Below are 19,464 nucleotides of genomic sequence, written 5' to 3' on the forward strand. Positions count from 1 at the left end.
TTGTGAGCAGGTAATTCAGATTCCATGACCTTAGAGCACTTTTCCAGACATCTATTAAAAACCCAGACCGCAAAGTTATTGTTGGGCTGTCAGTGAGTCCTGAAAAGCGGACTTAGAGATGAAGCAAACAGCAAGAGTGGAAAGAATAAGAGCATGATTATGGATAACAGTGGCTTATAAATGTGTGCAAGATCTGTCTGCAACAGCCGCAGAAATTACAAATAGTTTACGTTGATTCAGACTCCAAATAAAGTAGCTGTCTAATCCAATCCTCCCCATGCTACAGTTTTTGGTAGTCCCAATATTAAAACACCACAATAAACATGTGCATCACTTAGGAAGTTGTTAGTAAAATTACCATATATACGCCAATATACAAAATCTTAGTAATTACAAGGTTTGCCATACTATATATTGTTTGAAATCTTCACATGTATCTTTTGGGAATGATGAGATTTATTACATTTTATACACTTGAACAAAGACAGGACAAAGACAAACAGTGAAATCCATACTGAACTAATAGAGGTAACATTTTGCTGGTTGAAAAAAAGATAAATATTTTCCTCAGTGTAATTTAATAAATACACTTTACAGTTCATACATCATTTCATATTCAACACATACACATAGCTGACAGTACAATTTACAGTAACTGCATATGGACATGTGTATTCACAAAATTAAGTCTTCGTCATGTAACTGATAGAACGACCTAGTAAGTGATACTGCATTGAGGGAGAGCATTTACACAGGTGCTATCTCTCTCCAAAGGTGATCAAGACCTGCGAGCTGCAGTGACACAATTACTGGTTTACATAGCAACATTCTGACCTTTAATTGTCACCTGAGGTACTCTAATGAAGAGCAACAGATGCCTAAATACCACTGAATGAACCAATAAGGGAGAAACAATCCCTTATGCAGAGTTCTCTGTTTCACTGTCTCACCATAATGTTATAAAACTGCTCTAAATAAAAGCAGTCCATATCTCAGCCTTTAACACCTGCCTCAGTAACAGGATACTGTAGCTACAGTGCCACCACGTGGTCACTGCTCAATGACAAGTAGGCCCTGGCTTGCTCTGACTGCGTGGGAGAAAGGTCTGCGGGAGACCCATGAACAGATCCATGGACACATGCTGCGACCATATGGAAAATAATGAGGCTTTTTATACAGAGGAGAGGCAGATAAGCAAGTCACAACAACTGCAGACTGACAGCTGATTGAAAGCATTTGACTGTTAAAGTCGTGCTCTCTACAAAGTGAAAATAAAAGTAACCCTGATGTGTGTTGCACTGACAGCCACTGCTGTCAGACATTGATTGATGCTTAAAAAACGACATGAAAAGTTCATTATAAAAACATTCAAGTAAACCAATAGGGACTCACTAATAATGATAATGGCACAATAAATATGACACTTATTTGTGAAAAACTGAGATTTAAACAAGAAGTGTCAGCTATTGTTTTTATGGGTGAAAAAAACTTAAAGTTAGATATATAAAGTTCAGAAGACTTTGCGTTACAAAGCAGCATTAAATGCACTAAGTCATCAACTTGGTAACCTCAGTTGCATTCAAAGTCTTGGCCTTGACTCTAACCCAATATTTTGCTTCCACTTTTACACACATGCATACAACACGACACACATTATAAACCTGCTAACAGCTGAGAGGACTGAGCACTGAACAGTTAAATATATTTTTACAGCCATTTAGCAATAGGATAATGATTAGAGATAATAGGATGTAACGGTGTGTTTTATTGCTGCCCCCGGCTCAGATCACTACAACTTCTATTACAGAGTTTAAGTGGTGACCATGTTTCCACTTGACATGTGATTGTTTTGTTATCTGCTTTTGTCTATTGACTGACAGCTCTGGAAAATAACTGCATACAGGCTGCACTGCTATTGGCCCTTCAGAGCCAATGCCAACTTGATTGTGACAGCATCCACAGCAGTGTTGACCTCATGACTACAGACATAAATTTAACTATTGGATGTTATTGTAATTTCAAAAGAAACATTTTGAATTAATGCTCCTTGGGAGCAGTAACTCATTATATAATGAGTTTCACATTACTGCAGATACAACCTCACCCTGGCTAAATGCATCCTCTTAAACATATTTTTAAAAACTGTTAATGGACAGCAAATAGTAATTACATTAAATTTTTTGTCAGTTCTTCAGAAAATCCAACCAGTACCAGAATATCCAATGGGAGAAAGCACCCATCACTTCAGCAGATTCAGAAGACAACAGTAGAGTGGTTTTCGAATATTCAAACTTAATCTGACATTTATAAAGAGTAATACATTCATAATGACAAATACTCCAAGTGGATAGTGATATTCCCGGAAATAGAAAGCAAATTTTTTGCTAAACACCTTGTTATTTGGAAAAGTGATATTACTGAAATTCACTGCTGAGTAATTTGCTGTCATACAACATTTGCAGAGAACATAGTGTAACAAGACTTAGGACCACCAGGATCAGCTGAATCACTTCCTCCAAAGTGCTTGGATAATATCACCTTAGAGTGATAAAGTCTTTCAATTCTTTTTCATTCAAACATGTTTTTGCCCAAAAAAGAATTATAGGAGTGATAATTAAGCAGCAAACATCAAAGGATGACACTGATCTGGAGGTCCAGGCTTTGACTGACTCATGACACGTGAGTCATTGCGCTTTAACCCTGGTCACGATCATGTGCAAGTCAGTCGTCAAGTGGTATATGAAACTGTAGAGTGGTGTAGTAGAGTCGCTTGTATTACTGGCTGTAATTTCAGACAGATGCCCTTGAGCAAGGCACTGACAGTAAATTGCTGTCAGTGGTCAGGAAGAGGAGACTGTAGATTTCTGACTGCCTTGTAACACATGGAGTGGGGCTGTCCTAAAAATGAACATGCTCAGGACACACTCTGCCTGGATAAATAAAGCTTAGGAAAAATATGGCTATCTTGCTGTCTGCTGACTTGCCCAACTGCACCTCAGACATGGTGAAGGAGTCTCTGCTTGGTGAGCTGGAACACTCTGTGAACATGTGTGAGAAGACAACATTTCCCGCCAGTGGTGTGGTGCTGGTGTTTAGTCCAGGGGAACCTCTGCCACACTGGGTAACATGGAGGCTGTGGCCCGCTTAGATTCCTTCATCTTGTCCAGGCCGAAGAGGAGGTCCAGCTGAGTGACCGGCCGCAACCGCTCCTCATCCACAGGTCTGGATACAAGGTAAATACAAGAGGTCAAGAACAGAGGCATACAAAACCAATAGGTGTCTCCCAATTCCACACTACATGCTATATACTATACTGCTCTGCATACTTTACAGTATGTTGTCAGCATTATAAAATATAAATCAACATACTGTGCTTAACTGTTTTATACTAACAGGAAATTATGCAATACATCAGCTTTTAAACATCAGTCGGACTGTGACTTCAGATTGTCACTGACTGTAAAAATTTTTTTTTTTAATGTTTACTGGAGCTGTTTCACCTCCACCCAGGGTTATTTAAAATGTTTCCTGTTGTGAGAAGCTTTATTTCTGCATTGCATTGTGGGAGAAGAGTGTTCAACAACAGCTTACTCCAAAATCAAGTTTTTTTCCCCCCGAAGTATCATTTTATGACTTTAACCAAAATGAACCCACACCCAAAACCAGCTAGTATGTAGTGTGCAGCTGTATGGATTTGGGACACAATGTCCTAGACACTAGGAGGACTCTGGAGGACACTAATGTCCTCCAGAAATACCCCCCATCATCCCTCTCAACTGAATATGCTTAGTTACTTTTAAATATAAATATATCAGTTATACAGTTTACACAAATGATCACAACATATCTGATACACATTCCTATCTGCAACACGTGTAGCCGTTTCTTTCTGTTTATTTTAATTATTTCACAAACCACATGCTGATGTCTGAGATGGAGAGAGCTCAGCCATGAGGTTAGTGTTTAGATTACTGAAAACGAAGTTAAAAATACTTCTTTTTGCAATAATGCCTTTGAGAGGAGTTTCAGTAGTCGCTTAGCAACAGCTGAAGCATGGGTTACACAGATCAGCTTTTTAGCCTTTTATAAAATACATCAGATGTTTTTAAATTCAACCAGATCCACATCTTTCAGTTTAATGACACACAGTATGTTTGATCAATATTCCAGTAGTTGAGTATGTGAGGGCTCAACCTTAACTCATTCTATAGCGTACAATATTTGAAATCCTTGAGTAGACATTCATGTCTTATTCTAATCTTATTCTAATTTTTAATGCCCCACAGTCTAAATACTGCTTCAAAAGCTTGAATATTTCTTATGGAAAAGTGAAAGGAATCCTTGGTTTGGTACAATATTGTGGCACTAAAGAGTCAAATTTAAAGTTTGAGAAAACATGTATATACATCACTGCAAGTAATAATAATAGCAACTTTCAAAAACCCACACTGGTCTAACCTCAGACTGTTTAGGGCAAGTACTGCAGTTAAACAAAGAGATGTCAGTGGACACAAGGGCTATGAAATCTTGTGGGTGTTTGAACATGAGTCATACTTTTCCTCCTCCTGGCAGTCCTGTAGCTGCTGAGCGATCTGCCTCATCTGCTCCTTGCGGACGTAGTCCCGGACTCGGTACATGGCAGCATCGCGGCACAGCTCCCGCAGGTCACTGCCAGAGTAGCCTTCTGTCTTCTCTGCTATCTCCTTCAGATTAATGGCGTTGCTCAACTGAACAGAAAAGCAGGACAGTAATATGAGACAATTACATACAATTAATCTGTTAGCTGTCACTAGTCTTTGGCCATGTTTTGTTACTGCCCATCAAGTGCCAACTGTTAATGGGTAATCAGATTTACTTTAGTGTGATTTGACAGGGAAAATGCAGGTGTGAAATGGTCTCTGAGAATGACAAAAGAGAGCTGTGAATAGAATAATTTGTTCCATGGCTGACTGGGATGAAAAGAAAACACATCTTACGTTTTCTCCTGCTAAAATCAGCCTGAGGATGTCCTGTCTTTGTCTTGTGTTCTGCAAAGACAGAGGTACAGCTGTTCTTATTGAGAGAAAGGCAGATTAATGTGCAGCCTAAGAATCAGAAAAAGGTTGGACCTATCAATTAGCAGCTAATCACCAGTATAGACGTCCTTATCATCAGATGCGTTCTAAAAGCTATTTCAACTGTCTATACATAAACGATATGTGTGAGCGCATTTACTGCAAACAGTTATTAGTTAAATACTATAGAGTTTAGTGTGTAAGTGTTTAATTCTCACTTACTGTTTTCTCCTGTTAAGTATTAATAGCTCACATACAGTTACTGTGTAGCTGATGTGATAAGAGAGTGTGGATCAAAGATAGAGCCCGTGCTTTTTGTGGTTTGGCCATCAGCCATAAGACAATACGAGACATACAGTTCAGAGAGTTTAAGCTGTTCTCTTTCACTTGATGTCTATTTGAAAGCGCTCTGTAAAATGCAGCATTTCTATCACTAAATAAAGACAAGTTGTGGTACAGTGGGGCCGAGAGTCAATTATCTGCAAATAATAGTTTATTCTAGTGTTTTTCATTTAAATGTACTGAGGATAAAATTGCCTTGTACATTAAAACATTTAATACATAAAAAATTGAAGTAAACATAATTCTTCCCACATATTACATACTGTATGCATTTATGCATGTTAATCTAGTTTATGTAGGGAAAAACTGTGCTGATGTATGTGTCTTACTGGCAGGCCAACATGAAAAGTGGTGGGCATCCTGCGCAGAATGGCTGGATCCACATCCTGTGGCCTGTTTGTAGCTCCCATCACCATCACCTACAATTGTAAGAATCAAAATGTGAATACATTATGAAAATAAAATAACCACCTGCTACATTAAATCCTCAAACACACCACAGTGTGAAACAGATTATGTTTTTTCCAGAGACAAGACAGATCCTACCCAGGACCTACCAGTGCGATCTAGTGATCTAGTAGGTATATTACAAAACAGGAAAGAGCTCTGGTTGTACTACCTGGGTGGTTGAGGAAGTGTCCAGGCCATCCCACAGGCTCATGAACTGGGCCTTCATCATGGCTGTGGCCTCGTGGTCTAGGCTGGAGCGATTCCTTAGAAATGACTCTAACACACCAGAGACAGGGAGCATTAACACAAAACTCATCATAACCAATTGAGACCAAGAGGTTGGATCAGTTTGGGCTATTTCATAGGGATGAGATAGGATTAGACTGTTTTGCTTGTATATTAGCCTGATATTTCCCCAGTGGATTTCAGCCTGTTGTGTGAATCTACACCAGACGTGTCCACACTGCGGTGGGCACAGAATTAGATACTGTATGTGAGGCAAAAACACAACATGAGGTAAAAGGGACAGGTACATGCTGGTATACTGAAAACAGTAGTTATTGTAGTTTGGTGTGGTGATTTGGCCCGCTCACCAACATAGTCAGAGATTGAAGCTGCAACAGTGGCTCTGATACACATCTTATAGAGCCAATGAAGGTGCCTAAATACCTGATTATTCCAGTTTGTGCCAAACATTCCACCTCCACTCCACCTAGGAGTCGGAGCTCAGTCAAATGTAAACACACACATAAGATATATATATTTTTAGATTCAGTACGACTGCAAGAGTATATAGCTGCAATGTCCATCACCAATAAAAGTCCATAAAGGCACTTTGACATCATGGAAAGAAAGTTGCTCCTTATATTGTAGAACTCACATTTTTAAGTTTTCTTCAGTATCAAAGTAATCCTGTGGTAGTTATCTATTTATACATGGGTACAGTGCAAAGAGCTACTGTTAGTAAACTGCTAATAGTTGATTCAGCATACTTTTAAAAATGCCTATTTAGCAAAATACAAAATGGCAGGCTGTGTGTTTTGATTTTCTATATGCAAGGTGCTCAGTGTCCAAACTCCTGTTTGACACTGGTATGACATAGAGGACATTATGAATAATCTTGACAGTTTCAGGGGCACCATTTTGTAAATAGTACTAAGATTTTCAAGCTTAACAAGAATCACATTCTGAAGGACACCCCTTTATTTGTTGTCATAAAAACTGTCAAAACATCAAAACTATATCAGTATCAGATTTTTAAAATCATGTCCGCTTGAAAGAGTAAAGCTGAAGATAAATCACATCTGACAGTGTAATAAAGAAACATTTTTCATGTAATGAATCTTGACAGGTGCCTTGCTCAAGATGAACTCACCAATTTCATCAATGAAGATGATACAGGGCTGGATTTTGACAGCCAATGAGAAGACAGCAGCAGTCAGTTTCTGCGATTCACCGTACCACATGTCTGTCAGTGTGGAGGCCTGAAGGTTGATAAATTTGCACCCTGAGGCTTTGGCTGTTGCCTTGGCGATCATGGTCTTCCCACATCCTGGAGGACCAAATAATAAAACGCCTGCAAGGACAAAAGATAAATATATATATAAGGAATCATTTCAACCTCCTGTTCAAGGTTCTTTTTAAATTCCTGCATATATTATTTAAAAGTGCACATGAATTGTTCATAAAATACACCCTGTCTAAGCAAAACAATTAAATGCAGATGTTTACTCATGAGCCACATGATCAGCCACTGTTGTGGAGTTTTTTTTCTTTTCCTAAATTGGTGCTCTCTAGCACACATGTACAAACAGAAAGTTTGGTCCAGCTTAACCAGTCTGTTCCCACAGGCATATTTTTTTTAAGTTTCATGATATAAACAAAGCTTTCAGCCTAGGAATGGAACTGGATTCCCAGAGAAGCTAATTCTGGAGGGTGACTCATACTGAAGCTCTGCATAAAGCTTTGTGCCAAACAATAACATTATCTACAGAAAGTAAAGCATTCCTCTAAGTGATCATCTGCTGTCATGATGCCAAGTGCATAAATCTTGTCTGATGCTTTTTGGCACATAACTCCAGATGGAAGCATAATGTACTGGATGGTACTTTCTACAATAATGAGGAAGAGGCAAACTGAGAAGAATTACAGTATAACAAGTTCTGATATCTGTCGTTTTTGCTTCACTTCAACTCTTTTACTAGAATTCATGAAGGAAATTGTAATAGTGACTTGGTTCTTATTGTTTTTGTTGTATACTCCAATGCACTGGATATAGAAATAAATATTGACCATGAGGTTAAAAAGCTGAATGTATTTCGTCACATCCATACTTAGTGAACAGTGTAGTTCCACAGTTTTGAGACAAAGCAGCAGGACAATGATCCTAAACAGTAGTCCTCTCATCTCAATCCAACTTAACACATTTCACTAAACACCAGACTGAAGGCAGACTGAAGTCCCTAAAATAAGCAAGAAATGAAGCTGACCGCAGCACAGGCCTAGCAGATGATCAGTTAATAAACTGAGTGTCTGCTGATGGTATTAACAGATCATCTATGGCAGACCATTCATGTTATTCATTTACTGTAAGAAGGGGACATGCGGCACAAGATTTTTCCTTCTTCCTGCTCCTTTTCAATCATGGAATTTCTATTATTCTTTTACAGTTCATAGCTAATATTGTGTGTAAAATATTGTGTTATTAAGTGTACACTTGAGATCTGCAATAAAAACACTCTAAAACTAAAGATGAAAGCCAGCTATTTAATCTGTGTTGATGAAAAAAGCCTACGTAAGAAAAACATGCCATGTCCTGATACTAATGTGTAAACACTGGCAGTTAAACAATTCCATTCCACTAATTTTGCTCATAATTACTGTGAAGAATTTATCTTATATTATCCTTTACTGTTAGCCTGTGTCTTAAAAATTCTGTGTAAAATCTGACCATTTCAGTTCTTTTTAGATGACATGCTGTGATACCTTTAGGGGGCTGAAAGAGTTTGGATCCAGCTAAAAGGTGTCTTTTCTGAAAGGGAAGAATGACCGTGTCTTGCAGCTCATTGATAACCTCATCCAGACCTGCTATATCTCTCCAGGACACCTGCAGGAAGGTAGAAGACTGTGAAAAATTCTGTCTGAATTCTAGTCCGGTAAAGTACAGTGACAAGAAAGAGCTAAATTGTCTTAATTTATTGATAATCTCAGTGTCACGGACTGATTACAACGGTTACCTTCATAGTTTGTGGATCAACGAGGTGAGATGCAATGTTCATTTCATACTCTGTTAGTTTGACCCCCTCCACGCCAATCCTCTTCATCAGCTGTTCGGCCTGGAGAGATAAGACACACAACTCAGCTGAGGACACAAAGGGATAACAGATGAGAGTGAAAAATGCTGCTCCAGTCATTCCTTTCATTTCTTAACCATGTATGTTACACTAACATCAGAGAGTTTGAACAAACTGCAATCTCCACATTGATCTAACAGTATTACTTGCTTATGTTATGTGTTCAAGTTCAATATACCCTTTTCTTGGCTTGGTTTTTCTGTTTGAAGGTAGGATCCATAGCTTCTACAACCCATTTGATGCTGTAGTATGTGGCTGCACCAAAGATGGTCAACCTCACCAGCATCCCCACCACTTCATTCCTGGACAATGGCCGCATCAGGGCCTCCCTGGGAAGATCTTTGAACAGCATCTCTCCCTGCTTATGTCAGACCATTGGCTAGATAAAGAGGTGAGAAGCAGAAGAGTTAAACAGACAGAAACAGTAAGAAAATTATGTAGCTGCAAAAAAACAAAACAAAACAAAACAAACAAAAAAAAAAAAAAACAGCATTTCCATGCAGGTTAGAAGAACTGGAAATGGTTATTAAGATTGCAATTCATATCTGTGTAATGCACACATAGCTATGCTCCACTGGTGTGAACTACAGTACCACGTTGCTTCAATTAATAAATGACACAATTCAATGTTGCTTTGCAGTACATTCCTGTATTTAAATGGCAATATATCAGTTGTGTAAATATCAATTGCTCCTGGCTTGGCCACCAAAATATATCGTGAATGGTAAGAGGTGGTGTATACCAATTCAAAAAGTTTTAATTTGATAAACATACCGTACAACTTGTGGGATAGGACCTATGCCGAACTGAACTAAATTAGTTTTTGAGATACAAACCTAAACATACGTCAACTACAGCATTACTTTTTTAAAGTTCTGAATGAAGATTAGGTTAGGCGTAAAATACCAGTTCTCCCATCCAGAGTTAACCAGTCTATCACTAATCTGTATTTTTACTATTAACATTATCTGCCTCAATCATTTAGATATCAGTAAAACGTCACTATTTACGATAATAAATACACCCGTGGTTTGATACCAAGGAAGAAATCATATCAATAAGCCAGTTAGCATCTCCTGGCAAGCTAAAGCTAACACAGATGCAACTACCGAGCACCTAACTGTCATGTTAGGATTGTGGAATTTTAATATGAACCTGATGTTGAACTAAACATGTTACAGTTGCTCTGTACGCTGGCACACATAAACGTAACGTCCCTCTTAACATAAAAGGAAAAGTAGAGCTACTTACTAATTAAAACAGGAATCGACAGCAATGAAACGAAGGTGAAAAACATTAGCATTGACGGTGCACCACGTTTTGTAACTCGGGTAGGAACAAACACTATAGTTCCGGAATTTGTTTGATTCCACCTAATTCACTAGGCAGGGCCTTTTCATACAGTCAGCCACTGGATGGCAGAGCATGTTCACAGATAATACACACATCAGCACCACGGACAGCATCTACATAGTAAAGGAAGGTGAGAATAATGGTGAAAAAAGAGTTAACATTGTTGGACTAGACATTTATTAGTTGATATGATGGTCAAGTGGTATTTTGAAGCAAAGTGGGTAGTGGATTTGGTTTGTTCAAAATATCAACTATATATATATATATATATATATATATATATATATATATATATATATATGTGTGTGTGTGTGTGTGTGTGTGTGTATGTAGTTTGGATGAGTAAAGAATAAGAGTAAGAATATGTTTTTGCATATTCTTACTCTAAATTTACTTTAAATATTTTTGTATGTATCAAAATTTTCTAAAAGCTATTTTAAATGTAAGTATATTTTACATTCTTAAAAGTGTAAGACACTACAGCATGTTTTGGAGCAGAGTACTTTGCTTAGGATGTCTATGGATCTGTTGATTAGACTCTGATTGGACACCAGACACCCAAGCATGTCCTGGGGTAGACTACATGCAAATGTACCCCAGTCAGTGATAGCTCAAATCTGGAGCCCTAATCTGTGTTTGATTTCCACTCATTTCCAGTGCTGTCTGATAATTCCTAACAGCAGCTTTTACAAATAAGACAGTAACAAACGGGCCTCTCCTACAAGCAATTCATCACACGTGGGCCAAAGGAATTGTTAATTGTCACAGCTTTTGAGCAAAATTAAAAAATGCTGTTAAAGTCTATACCCAGACTGGTCTCTGCATCAAATACAGCCTGTATTAAACTGAAATGTAGAGGTGCAAAATAAATCTATTATAACCCCATAATTTGCAACATTTTACATCAAATGATTTAATGAAAACACTGGTACCATTTGGTATTTCTCCCCAAGACTCACAGTTCTTGCATCAACTTAAATGCTACCCCTCAAGCAAAAATAAACAATAACGTTTCATTGTAACATACACCTCACAGTCCACAGGAGATGGAATACAATCTGGCCCAGTTTACCACACTTCTCTATGAGCATAATTAACTGGATTTTGAACAATGTGCTGGAACAGGGGGATTGTCTTTTCATTTTTTTTTCTTTCTTGCTCTGCACTTGTGTGAGCCTCTCCCCCCTTTGTAGCCTAATTAGTTGTCCAAATTGGACGAAAAATACCTTCCTGCACGGTTCCAGCTTTAAGAGTCCAGCGAAGTTAAGTCCACCCTTGTTGTAGAAAATGGCACACAGGCTGCTGTTGCGCACACCTTTGGCTGTGAAAATGCTTCATAAAAAGCTTTAATCCCCCTGTACTGCAGCAGCCAGTCCCAGGAGATAGCAGCCTGACAGGGCCATTTTGATGGGTGTGGGCTTGAAAGCGCAGCCTTGTGTATCTGCAAAGTGCAGCCGGGGCTCCACATTCCCACATTGCCTTGCACCTTGCCCAAACAACCACTTTCAAGCCGGTGGGAGTAAAAATAAAAAAATATATGTGTATGTATAACGGATTCAGCTCCCTTGGCTGTCAAACTGCACCATACCATAGCTGAAATAAAAGTTACAACTCTTTTGAGAAAATGCACTGGTGACCGATGATGTTTTGCAGCAAGAGATACAAATTCCTGGTAAAAGGTAAATCTTGTTCCGTAATGGTTCATTGTCACTACTGGTCAGTAGATATACACTGTACGAATGAAACTGTTTAACACTTCAGTAAATGTTGGTCACACACAACAGTTAATTACCCTTTCAATCTCCCAGGAAGAGATACTACCTTTAGCAGGATAAGGACTCATTTGGGAGTGGATTATTTATTTTCCCTGTTACCTAGAGGAACTGAAAGGATTTATTTTTGAAAACACTTAAGTGCTGGAACTGGACCACTCATACAAGTATATTTACTCTTGAACATATGTGGGCTGTTTTGGTCCACTCTGTAGTGGTTGAGTTTCCTCTTATATAAAGAAGACAGACAGTTATTCGAGGCTGAAAAAAATTGGTCAGTATAGTAGAGTTTATCTTCTAGGACGCTTGTCTTTTAACTCTTTTGGACCCTTTAGTGGGCCTCTTACCCCCTGGAAATACATGCAGAGAATCTGGATCAACATCCATTTAGTGCCAGCTTAGTAAGATGTGTAAGTGTTGTCTTGATGACTTATTACTGGCATAACTTGATGTCTTATCCATAGATTACCAACATTTGGAAGTTGATTATTACCAGATAAAATAGATTAATACACCAACTTCTCTCACAGCGTAAGAGTTGTTCTTATTAATGGCTTATTACTGGTGGGAGGGAGATGTGGGATTTATTCCTAAAACAAAAATCTATTTCAAATTTCAGGTCAGAAACAAGGTTTTCAATATGTGGTCTAAGTAAGTTATGATCAATAATAATACCTAAATACTTACTGTATATGTTGTGACCATTTCAATTTCAACCCCTTGAGCAGTTGAGATCTTAGGACAATTAGATGGTAACTATTTACCGTTTGAAAATAGTACTAATTTGAATATGTCTGCATCAACTCAAGTTGAATTAACTGGGACTGAACAACTTCAAAGGCAGGCTGCAAGAATTCAAAGGTGTGTACTAAAGGCTCATTTATCAGAAAGCAGTGACAGAAATGTCAGTCATGTGGTTATTGTATTTTCTTAAAGTCACAAGAGTGGGAGCAGGCATAAAAACACAATGTGCTGCATTCAACCATTGCGCTTTCTCTATAACTAGACTCCTACTCTGACTCCTGATTGCCCTCTTTGGCACCTATCAGCCGCCAACTGTTTAGGGATGTAATATAAATGATTCATGTCTATGTCAAATAAGCCTGTTATTGTCATTTGGCATTGATGATAAGACAGAGGGATGAGCAGACAAGGGATGCATGAAAGAAGAATGTCTGGGTGAGACTCGATACCACTCAACAAAGGGTTTTCACATGGCGCTGAGGCTTCCTTGGGCACCCCGCACTCTTTGTTCATTGTGCCAAGGTAACTCACGCAAGCTGACAATCCACCAACACTGCCTGAGAAGGAAGATTACAGCTGTAGTTCCAGACTGACAAGTCTCTCCAGTTCCCTCAACTCCAAATACCTCACCATGGTTACCAGGACACAGATAACGCAAGAAAAGAAACTGCTTAAAAAAGTGTGATAATTTGTTTTCTCCTTCTCCTCCATCACCTGAGACAGGTGAGAAGACTATGCATTCCCAATGGCACATCCATCCATGCATATATATTAGGCTCATTTCAGACTTCTTGGTCTGAGGAGGAAATCAGTGGGGTGGAAATTTGTGATAAATAAAGATCTTTTGAAATATTTCATACCATTATAATAGAAGACATGTTTTTTTTAAACACACTTTTTATATTTATTTTTTGTTTGACAACAAGCTGATGGCAGTGATGGCAGCTGTAGGTAGTATTCAGTCGTCAACATCTGTTGTCGGTTGACAATGGCAATCCAATTATCCACTGAAACTAAGGATTATATTCTTAAACACAATAACAGTGGCAAGAGGAAGAAGGCACATTATAAGTGTATAGTATAATAATTATAATTACATTAATAGTTTTCTAAAATCCAAACATGATGTCACATTAGACGTATAGACAACAAGTGCTATTGTCATGGTGTAAAAGTTTTAAAATGGTAAAAATCAAGAATAAAAGTCTTCATTTCTATAGCCTGGACACACAGATATAAGGATCGTCACATTGGATGGATTGCTAACACTTCATTCTTCATTCTTCTTCATCAGGGATAAAGCTGCAGGTCCAACAGTATTTGTGCTTCAGCTCATGTTCATACACTCGGAGCTGCTGTGCAGATCTCCAGTTGAATGTTATAATCATTCAGAAATTAATAGGAGAACACGCATACAACACATCTTTTGACATTTAATTGGCTCAGATACAGTTTATGTCAGGTTGACTGAACAGCTTTATTGAATGTTCATTGTCTTTAGTGCTCTCTGAGGCATTTATTAGCCTGTTGTAGTGATGTACTAAAGAAGGTCAAAGGTCAGCTATTCAATGCATGGCACCGTTCTGTGTGCTAATTCTGACCATTATCATGCTAGAGCAAGTGATTACTAAATATCATCAGTAAATAGCAGTAGTGAATTGACAGGGATCATCTAAATTCAAGATGAATTAAAATCTGACATTCACAAACTTTACTTCCATTTTAATTCAGTCCTCCACCTCTGATCCTTTCTCTCTGTTTGACCTTGTATTATATTCATATAAATGGCTCCAGATCTTTTATATAGTCTCATTATAGATGCAGTTAAAGGACTGTATAATAACCACTTAACTAGTATCTCAGACAGGTCCATATAATTAAACTGAACACCAGTGTCCTCCTGTCAAATATGTTTAAGTTGAAGCTTTAATGAACATTTTCTTGCATGAAACCAACACTCACAAACTTCAATTTGTTTCTTTTTTTGTGCTCCACAGCCCTCGCTGCAGCTACTGACAGTAAAACGAGATGTGACGTCATTAGTCTTATAAGGTGACTACTGCCTAATTCTCACCACAGTGCATGTACCAATAATCAATATGAAAGGAAAACATATTAAATGTTGGGTTATGGACATTTCTACGACTTGAATATTTTATTGTTGTTGCTGTTGTTCTTAGCTTAGCATAAAGACCAGTAAGTTTGGGGGAAAACAGCAAACCTGGCTCTGTTCAAAGATTTTCATTCAGTATTTAAAATGATGTCTTACAAGTACCAACATGTTTCTGACCAGCTGAGCTTCACTGATTCAAACCAGTTTCACACAGGCAGGTGGCTCTCTCAGCTATCAAAAGGCCAACTGCTCTGAGGCCTCACCACACTGCCTCCACACATCCACCATTGTTACGTCCTCACCACTCACCTGAAAAGCTGGACCAGACTCCAATAATCTCCACCTGGCATGAAGCATTCTGAGCTATGGAGATGATATTGAAGTGAACAGCCCTAATTCCTCAGGTAGACCCTAATAAGAAAAGCCCTGGCAGGGTTGGAATCTACGTATGTGTGAGAGGGACGGCAGTGGCTATGTGGGCTTCTGATAAGCACAAGAATGGCAGAGCTCCTTAGACAAGGAGGATGTTTAAGTTCAGAGCGTGTGAGACTTGTCCCGTTGAGTGAAAACAATTGGCCAGTTCCAGCTCCCATTCATCACAGTGACAGCCCTTGGCCACATGGAAATGAATGAATAAATAAAGGAGAACACATTCAGTGTGCAGATGAAGTGAAGCCTGCTGGGTAGACCCTGTCAGAGAGGACTGTCATAGTGTATACTATTCAGCCCTCGTTGGCAAAATGACATCCTTCATGACTGAGACACTCTTTGCATATGGTTCTCTCCTCTCCACCACACTGTATATCACATACAAATGATTTCTGACAGTGAAAGTACAATTTCATCTTTACAATCCCCCTTTCAACCTCCCGTCTACTGATATTGTTGCCCCTACTGGGCTGCTGTCATGGCTGGCCTGTTGTCTGTGCTGAAAAAACAGGAACAGTTGACCTCGGAGAACTCGAGCATATCCACATCCTTTTTTTGACTTTGACTATGAAAAGAAGAGTATTTGTATGCACCCCATGTGGATACAGAAAACTATGCTTCACCCCTCACTACCCTGCTTTTGAGCTATGACCTACACATATTCATTATTGATCATTGCATTCTGTTGCTGCTCAGTTGCCTAGGTTACCTATAGGCATCCATGCTGGCGTACAAGCTTCCTTCCATGTGCAATTCAAAAGAAATAAGAATGTCTTTGATAAGGAAGTAGTTTGATCTGCTGAGGTTGTACTGTAGACACATTGGGGTCATTGCACTGGATTCTTTGTCTCTTTTATCTTTAGAATGAAGAAAGTTGAGGAAATCACTGGCAATGCTTCCTACAAGCCATTAATACTATACGAGCGATTAAGGTTGCAGCTAATGGAAGTAAATACAATGGGATGTTCTATTTGAATACTTTTCCAGTGGTAATTCCAATGGTAAAAACTGAGCTGCTGGTTGTAGTGCAATGATATAGGTAAACTATTCCTTTAAATGAATGCTGTAAATTGAAATGAAAACTATTCTGCAACAGAGGCCTGAAAACATTTCACGTGTATCATTTGTCATTCACAGCCACCTTAAATGCATCACTCACTTCTGACTTATGGGATACCTTGGATCAATCCATCATCACATGAACGAAACAGAATTGAAGAGCGCAAGCAACTTCTTTTTTCCTTTGCGAGGACAAAAAGCTCTTATTTTCCTTATGAGCTGGGCTCCCTCAGCCATGGCGCATCATTCTGAGAGTGACACCTTCATCATAAATTACACACAGGCAGTGTGATGGTACTGAACTTTAGCCTGAGGTAAGCAGTGGGTGGTTGCAGGGAGTCTTATGTTGCTTGGCTGCACAGGGAACCATATTGATTACCACTCATGTTTCTTTTGAATCAGTCTCCATCACCCATTGGCCATTTTCTCCATTATATTTCATTTGGGAAGACAGATGATGGAGATGGCTGGCTCCGTGTATGGAGCCTATCTTTGGCACAGCAGAGATTCCATCAGGAGATTTAGCATTGTCTCCATCACACCACGATTGGCTAATGGAAGGAGGCACATCACTGTCACTGCCAGCACCCTCCACCCTCCCCCATCCTCCCTCACCGCACCCCCTGGGAGATCTGGAGACAACATTTACTTTGGCTGATTAAAACTCCTGCCAAATAACACCTTGGGTTCAGGCTAGACACCGTCAGTGACAAGTGATATATGGTTTTGTCTATATATATATAACCATACATAAAGGACGTGTTACACTGTACTTGCATATTTGGAGTGAAAGAACAATTTCTTGTTTGATGTTCCTGTCTCTGTGAACCATAAATGAAATGCTTGGTATTGACGCTTCACTGTGCATTTTTTATTCAATGCATCAAGTCTTTCCTGAGGCAGGTCTGAAATAATAAAACATTTTCCATGTCAATCAAAGTCCAAATATAATGAATATCTTTCCATATTTTTTTTTATTTATGCTTTGACAGGAAATTAAGCCATATTTTGCCTGCCCCCCTTCTGTGATTGGAGACATTCCTCACTATGACAACGACCACACATGGCATATTTATCCTCAAACACAATCTAACTTTTGATTGTTCCTCAATAAGCAAGAGTTGCTGGATGGAGACTCTGTGTGGAGCAGATCTCACTCGGCTTGTGTCAGCCAGATTTATATTTCTTCCCAGCACTGGAGCTGGGTCAGCGCTCTGCTCAGCCCAAACCTCCTGGCACTCTTGCCAATCTATCAAGTTCATCAGTGTTTCATGTAGCCTGGGGGACACTGGCTGGCTGCCCGAATGAGCTCGCTCTTCCTCATCCTCTTCCTCCTCCTGCCACTGCCTCCTCTCCCTGTGTAACATGTCAGAGCATGTTTGCTGGCTGTATGGATTTCTCTCCTCAGGTAGACCGCAGGATGTTTTTTTCACTGAAATGTTCAATACCTCAGATCTCTGTGAAAGTACCAAGTAAACTCACAGTAAAGTCACAGTCTTCAGGAATTGAAATGGTAAAGAAGGGGCAGTTAAGTGACTACAACGTTTACCATATAACTCCAATGTCCCGGTCTCCTCAGTTCAATTCCATCCAGGGATCTTGTTACATATTATATGCATCATTTGATCCCCATGTTTCCTGTCTGTAGCCTGTCAGCTAAAACATCAAAAAAACAAGAAATGAGGCAGATGAAAAAAAAAAAAAAAAACACACACTAAAGCATTTATTAGGAATTAATGTAATATTGGCAAAGCAACCACAGATACTACTATACTACTCATTTGTGGCTGGAATTGAATAAAAACGTTAATCAAACCTGCAGTAAAACCTGGTCACTTGTGGGCAGCGGAAAGAAGCTGCAAACACAACGCCAGCATATTATCATCATTTAAACTGATATAGCTAACATGTTAATGAACAGTTGCCTACATTTATACATCCAGCAGACACAGAGCATTCATTTAGAGTCATATCTATGGTATTAATAATACTAACAATCCAATATTGCTCCATTATGTTCACCATAGTGATATTCAAACCATATGTTACAGGCTACAAAACCAAAACAATTGGCTGGAAAAATTGCTAAAAAGCTCCACAGAGTCACTACAAGTGACTGTCTTTACATACAAGTTGTCATGTGATCCATTGTTGCCATTAATGTTGATTATAGCTTTTTAATTAAAGTTAGTAATTATTGTTAATAGCTATCAATCGCTCTTTAGAGAAGAAAGACATCGAAACAGTAAAAGATAGTAGATAGGTTATAATTTCTCCTTTAAATATAACCAAGATCTGTGATGCAGTTTATGGGGCTGTAAAGAGCATTGCAGAGAGCTGTGATATACTACAGCTGCAGCTTCTCATCCTCTAAAGACTGTTAATGCTAAAAATGTATGAGCTACATTTTCACATAACATCCTGTATAACTTTTTTTTAGTACTAAGACCAGCAGCATTACAACGTGTGGTACAATGACACCAGTGCATGCATTTATGGTGTCTCTGGCCTAGAAAGATAGAGATCTTTAATGCAAGCACAGTTAGTGCCATGTTGTACCCCTGCAGAGGAGAAAAAATAGAGATCTCTCACTCTGCTCCAGTTTCTGTGTGCTGTATACCTCCAGGTGCTGCACAATCAGTTAGTTAAAACTTCGAAGATATGGCTGCAGATATCCTCTGTTACAACATCTTGGACCAAAATTTTGTAATCTGTGTTTTTCATGTGTCAGTAATGATGCCCTTTTCTGCAGAATGCAGAAGGAAACAGTGATTTATCTTCTAGCATTCATGATC

At 38.9% G+C, this 19,464-nt stretch overlaps 1 protein-coding gene across 1 annotated transcript; it reads right to left on the reverse strand.

The window, feature by feature from the left end:
• Positions 1 to 436: 436 nt before the first annotated feature.
• atad1a (ATPase family AAA domain containing 1a) lies at positions 437 to 10,562 on the reverse strand. The gene is made up of 10 exons (XM_018669717.2): positions 10,451 to 10,562; positions 9,378 to 9,578; positions 9,083 to 9,181; positions 8,832 to 8,952; positions 7,222 to 7,422; positions 6,016 to 6,122; positions 5,726 to 5,815; positions 4,977 to 5,027; positions 4,555 to 4,727; positions 437 to 3,222 (listed from the first exon to the last, which is right to left on the reverse strand). Exons 2-10 carry the CDS (start codon positions 9,549 to 9,551, stop codon positions 3,093 to 3,095), a joined length of 1,146 nt encoding a protein of 381 aa, XP_018525233.1. The 5' UTR covers positions 9,552 to 9,578; positions 10,451 to 10,562; the 3' UTR covers positions 437 to 3,092.
• Positions 10,563 to 19,464: the final 8,902 nt, after the last annotated feature.

The sequence above is a fragment of the Lates calcarifer genome, linkage group LG13 (assembly GCF_001640805.2).
Source record: "Lates calcarifer isolate ASB-BC8 linkage group LG13, TLL_Latcal_v3, whole genome shotgun sequence".
Taxonomy (NCBI): domain Eukaryota; kingdom Metazoa; phylum Chordata; class Actinopteri; family Centropomidae; genus Lates; species Lates calcarifer.